Source organism: Alligator sinensis, unplaced genomic scaffold (genome assembly GCF_000455745.1).
Source record: "Alligator sinensis unplaced genomic scaffold, ASM45574v1 scaffold297_1, whole genome shotgun sequence".
Taxonomy (NCBI): domain Eukaryota; kingdom Metazoa; phylum Chordata; order Crocodylia; family Alligatoridae; genus Alligator; species Alligator sinensis.
In genome coordinates, this window is record NW_005841848.1 from 2,333,503 (window position 1) to 2,339,242 (window position 5,740).

A 5,740-nucleotide genomic window follows, 5' to 3' on the forward strand; every position below is an offset into this window, starting at 1 on the left:
GTGGTAGGGGCAGGGGCTGGGGTTGCTCTCCAGCCCAGGTGGTGAACGGGACCTGGGGCTGGGGCAGAGGCAGGGAGCAGAATGGAGCTGCAAGCAGCTAACTTGTCCAGGGAGTGCGGGAGTTGGGTGGGGAGGCTCCCCACTGCTGCGTGCACCCCCTGGGGGAAGCATGGGGCGCATGTGCCCCCACAGATTTGTGCGGGGCAGATGCAGGCTGCCCACTGAGGGCTTGGGGCTCCCCACCTTTCTGCCTTTCCCTCCAGAGCCCTACACTGGCTGTGTGTCCCCTGCCTGCCTGGCTGCAGTGGGGGGTGGCAAGTTGTGCCTCCCACTGCTGGATGGGCAGGGGACAGGTGGCTGATGCGGAGCCCCTGGGGCAAAGACAGAAGAGAGGAGAGCCCTGAGCCCACAGTGGGCAGCCCACATCCACCATTACCTCCACACTTGGCTCCGCTCTGGTTAAAAGCATCCCCTTGCTTTAAAATGGTGGCAGCAGCACTCATTCGATGAGCTTTAGTTCAAGTGGCACCACCATGATTTTTAAATGCCAAGACACTGATCCCCTGGACAAGCTGCTCGCAGCTCTGTTCTGCTCCCTGCCCTGGGTCCCATTCACTGCCCTGGCTGGGCAGCGCCCCCAGCCTCTGCTGCTACCCCACTCCCTTCCTCACCGTGGGGACCTCAATCTGCTCCCCCATCCCCCCACGTCCCTTCCCTCCCCCACAGCCCTTCCCCTTCACAGAGTTACCTGCAGGGCACTGCCCTCCATGCTGCCCAACTGCATTCCTGTAAATCAGTTATCGGATTGGTATCAGCTGATATGGCTGGTTAATAATCAGTTATTGGTATCAGCCATAAAAGTCTTCATTGGTGTACCCCAACAATTTCCATGAGTGCTTATGCCTGGTAGGCACACAGAGGTTTTCCTTCAAGTGAGGTAGAATTTCCCTGTATGTACCAACAAGTCCCTTACAAGTCAGTGGTACTATAAAGAACTTGCTCCATAAACATGTATGGAAATGTGAGGCCAGAGTCAAAAGTGCTTGGTACTCTACAGTTTAGGCCATTCACAGCAGGAGCTGTGGGACACTGAATATTTTTGAAAATCTGACCACAGGTGCCCATAAAAATAGATCACAATGATAAGCATCTGTTCATAAAAGAAGGGTATGACTGAAATGCAATGAAACCAGAATGAGTGGCAATCTCTGTATAGCTTGCTTTCTTCTTTTTTTTTTTTTTCTTTCATCAGGGATAGGGAAGATCACACATAGTCAAGTATTCTAGAGGGGCTAGAAAAAATGATAAACCATGCATGGGAGCATGTAGGAATAGCATGCATTATTGATATAAAAGGAAAGAAACGAAAGCAGAAGGCTGTCCTTGGCGAGACAATCTGGTTAGCCAAAAAGATGCAGTGAGAAGTACACGGGCCTGAACAGTTGCTTGCACCAAAAGCCTTAATTCTCAGAAATCAATGGGACATCTGTATATAACAACTGGTGAACCATTTTCTAGTCCACCCTTAAAATAAATGTACATATTACAAAGACAATATACAGAGGTCTTCAACAAATGTGAAAACATCTTTCCTAATGTTATACTAATAAAAGCAACATTCTCTCTTTTTGTTAATTGTGCCTGAACGCACTATTAATTTCAATCTAACCCATTTCTGAGGCTATAATTAAAATGACTTAAGGCTACATTAAAAAAAAATGTTACATACCTGTCAAGCTTCTTTTGCAAGACAGCCAAAAATTCATTACAGTTTACAATGTTATCTGGTAGCCCAACATTAAAAGCATGCTCTCTTGCCATGTGATTGAAAAGGACAGACCTATAAAAAGAGTTAAACAGAATGTGAAATATCTGGGCATACATGTGAGAATTATTCAATTAATGCTTACAAAATGCTAATTACAGTAAAAGCGGATATAAGCCAGCATCAAAATAAGCAGCAATAATCATGTTTCTCATAGAAATGTAATTAGTTTGATTTCAACTGAAGTAGAAAGTTTTCAATTTGGGCCCTGTTGCATGTTTCTAAGAAACTTCAAATACTCAATTTACATGTATGAAATACAAGCTGCCCAATGAAAATTAGAAATGCTATTTTGATTCATATTTTTATTACAGCTCATTTGTTAAATTGTACAAACAAACCACCTGTTTCAAACAGGTATCTTGAGAAGTAATAATAAAAGGTTATTTCTCAGTTTGCTCTCTATTTGTTAACAAACAGAGAAACTTTACAGATCTGAGTCACATTTGCAATGATGCCCCTTCAATATAAATGGTCCTTGAAGTACATATAAACAAATACAGATGAAGTTATTTTTATAATGAACCTGTATATTGGTTCGTTTCTGTACAGCCACTTTAGGCATATTTTGCATTCCTGGCTGAATTACAGGGCCCTTAATAACCCATTTTCATTTATATGACAGGGTATAAATGCACAAAATGATGTGGTCACCTAACTGACAGAGATTCAAGGGTTTTCTGTAAAGTCTCTCCTTTTGAAGCTGGAGATTTGGTGGCAAAGGGATTTGAATCCGATTTCTCTCTCTCCACTTATTTATACTAGGTGGAAGAGATTTAACAGGAGAAACTACTGTTGGGGGAGGAGCTGGTCCTCCAGAATACCCAACAGCTCAGCACTTCGGACATCCTCATGAGATTCTCGGGTGCTAATCCCAAACAGAAGCTTCTCAGTCCCACCTCTTTCAAAAGTGGCTAGAAGCCTACTCTTCTCTCCTTGACACTTCTGGCCAACTAGTTTAGGATGCTTTGATTATCATTCTTAGGTGCCTAACTCTCCACATATAATGTACTGGGAGATACAATGCCTAAATAGGGATAAAGGATTTCTCTGGGTGGTTTAACACCCAAAAGTTAGGTACTGCACGAGATTTAGGGGCTAAATCCACAGAAGATACTCATTTTGCAACTGAATAAATCAAGATGCTTCCCATTAGAAAATAACTTCTTTGAAAAGTCTGCCCTGTTCATTTTCTCACCATGCATTAAAATATTTATGGAGAACTTTCAGATAGCTTTCTAAGTATACTGCCAAGGACTTATGAAAAGTCCCTCAATCTCATCATTAGTTCCACATTCCATTTTTGCTTCTTCATATGAAAAGTCATATTTCCTCTTCTTCTCTGCAGCTGTACATAACAGCTTTTAGCTTCCATCTGACAACAATTAGATAGCCCCCCTTCAAATACTTATCTTCAGATTGATCAGAGATGGCATAAAACACAATTCTGTTGACTCCTAATCCTTGGTTTAAAGGTATCACTGAAATAACTTCCCCAGCTCTAGCCATTGTAGAATACAGGTTTCCAGCTTCAAGGATTATATCAACATTATTCTTCAGATGCAGAGTCCTACTTCTGTGCCACTGAGCCAAAACATTTTAAGTCAGCAAAATAAGAATGGGGATATGATGAAGAGTTAAATAAGAAAATAAAGAAAACAAGCCCCAAATACAAACCTATTTCCTGTGAATTCTGTGTCACAGAACATGCATGTACTATGAAAGGTTGCATCATATCTCTCCCGCTGTTGCTGCTCCAGAATTTCTCTCTGTGCAATTAGATAAAGTACTTGAATACTCAGCCAAAAGAAAATGTCGTTAAGATCATTCAGTCATTTGATTTCAAATTGTATTTATGACTATTTTAATTTGGCAACTGAATTTGCAAGTTCAGAACAAAAGCACAAATTTCAAACATTCCAAGAGCATACATCAGTGATTTTCAGCTGGGGTACCATGGCACCATGGCATACTGTGAGATCCTTTGAAAGGCGATGCAGGAGGTCAGGTGGTAAGCACAGGCTCATCCCTGCCCGGCTGTCCCTCCTCCCTCTCTCTCCTCTCCTCCCACCCTCTGGCCTATCTGTATGAGGAGGTAACCAATGTAATAAATAACTTAATTTTTTTTAATGGAATGCTGCTCAATTCTCAAAGTTGTGGAAGGCTGCCCAGAGGCTAAAAAGATTGAGAACCAGTGGCATATATAATGATAGCTTGCCATTTAGAGAAACCTAAAACTCATGTAATGCCATAGAGATTTAGCAAAAACAAATATAAATGAGAACATTATCTAATTTAGCTATTTTAATAAGCTATCACAGAGGGCACATCTACTTGAGATGCTTAATGCGCAGTAGATTAATTCTACTGCGCATTAGCATATTAGCATGGTTTATGCTATGCACGCTAATGTGCAGTAGTATTAATCTACTGCGCAGTAAGCCTTACACAAAAAGCGTGTAATTGCACTTATGGGCAGTATGGCAGCCTACTGTGTGTTTATTTAGTACTCAATTATACAAGTACTAAATTTAATGAGCAGTAGACACTGTGTATTAATGAACATGTAGACGTGCCCAGAATGTATTAAAATAATGGTTTATATGTGAAGCTCAAATTAGCAATGGTACAAGGTAAATTTTAAATTTGATCCTAAACATTCTTAAAATAAGCACAGACAGGCCAAAGGACATTTTTACTGTATACAAGAGAGATCACAAAGTATATCAGTTTCTACAAAGAGTTATGGGGTTTAAGGAACAAACTGGAAAGGGAATACTTGACCATCAGTGCCACTAGCCTTATTTGATTTGGTGCAACAGGTTGGAAATTTCAAAATATCTGGTCATGGAAGTTTAGCAGCAAAGAAAACTAACAGATCATATTGTGACAAATCTTAGAGTATCACTGTAGCAATGCGATAGCAATGTTTGGAAGAAGCATTCCTTTTTTGTCCATTTCAGAACAATGTTTGTAACCTTGTGGAAAGCTTACTGTATTTCCTCACATGCCTCTCTCCCCACCTTGCTTTTGGAAGGGTGAATGTAGAGGGAAAACGTTTTCCAGGGTCATGGTCTAAGCACTGGCTTTTTCATGGAGAAGCTGTTGCAAAATGACTGTAGGTTTCTCTCTCAGCTGAAAACCTAAAAGCAGCTGTGAAAGGGTTAATATTGGACTCCATCCTTCCTCCTTGCTTGCTGAGAGAGAAGCTGACAGCCATTTTGCAACTTAACCCATTTAGCATCTTTAGGCTTCTATTCCAGGAAAGAAAACCCAGGTCACATCTTTTCCCCACTTAAGGTGTACAACCCAAATTTGGAGGAATGATTTTTTGGGGGAAAGTGCATAGGGTATGCGAGGAAATACATTAGCTTTGGCCTAAAATTTCTCATTTTTGTTGTCTGATAGTGTAGACGGTGTTCATTCCCTGTACAGAGTGGGGCTGCAGCATTCTCCAGAATGCTCCTTCTCGATGATCAGCCATCTCTGCCGCCTGGCAAGTGCAGGGACTGTGACAGTAGATACGTCAAAGCACCTCAGCCTATTCCTACTCATTTCTCAGACAAAATCCTATGCTTCGCCTCATATCCTCCAGGTCCATCTCAAACTGTATTATGAAATGCGTTCCAAGGTTAGAACTTACTGGAAACACCAGGCCCCAAATTTATAGAAATTAGGGGTTAGTACTGGCTAGAAGTCTTCCCCAGCTAATCTCAATTTTTGGAGTGAGGCTTGGGGAGAGGATCAGTGATAGTCAGCTTTGAAAATTCACCTGAGCTGCATCCCCACATGCAGGGACATGCATTGCTGTGGCACAAACAGTGGTGGCACATATTTGTGCCACTGCTTTGTGCACTAGGACATGCCCCTGCATGCATGCTCTGGCATGTACCAAATTGTCCTGGGTAGGGTAGG

General features: G+C 41.9%; 1 protein-coding gene across 1 annotated transcript in view; it reads right to left on the minus strand.

The window, feature by feature from the left end:
* ZNF277 (zinc finger protein 277) overlaps window positions 1–5,740 on the minus strand; it is a 94,796-nt gene that overhangs the window by 30,365 nt on the left and 58,691 nt on the right. Inside the window, exons 5-6 of the mRNA XM_025208751.1 lie at window positions 3,503–3,594; window positions 1,730–1,840 (exon numbers count right to left, since the gene is read on the minus strand). Of these exons, the coding sequence (XP_025064536.1) occupies window positions 1,730–1,840; window positions 3,503–3,594 (203 nt within the window). The remainder of the gene's footprint in view (window positions 1–1,729; window positions 1,841–3,502; window positions 3,595–5,740) is intronic.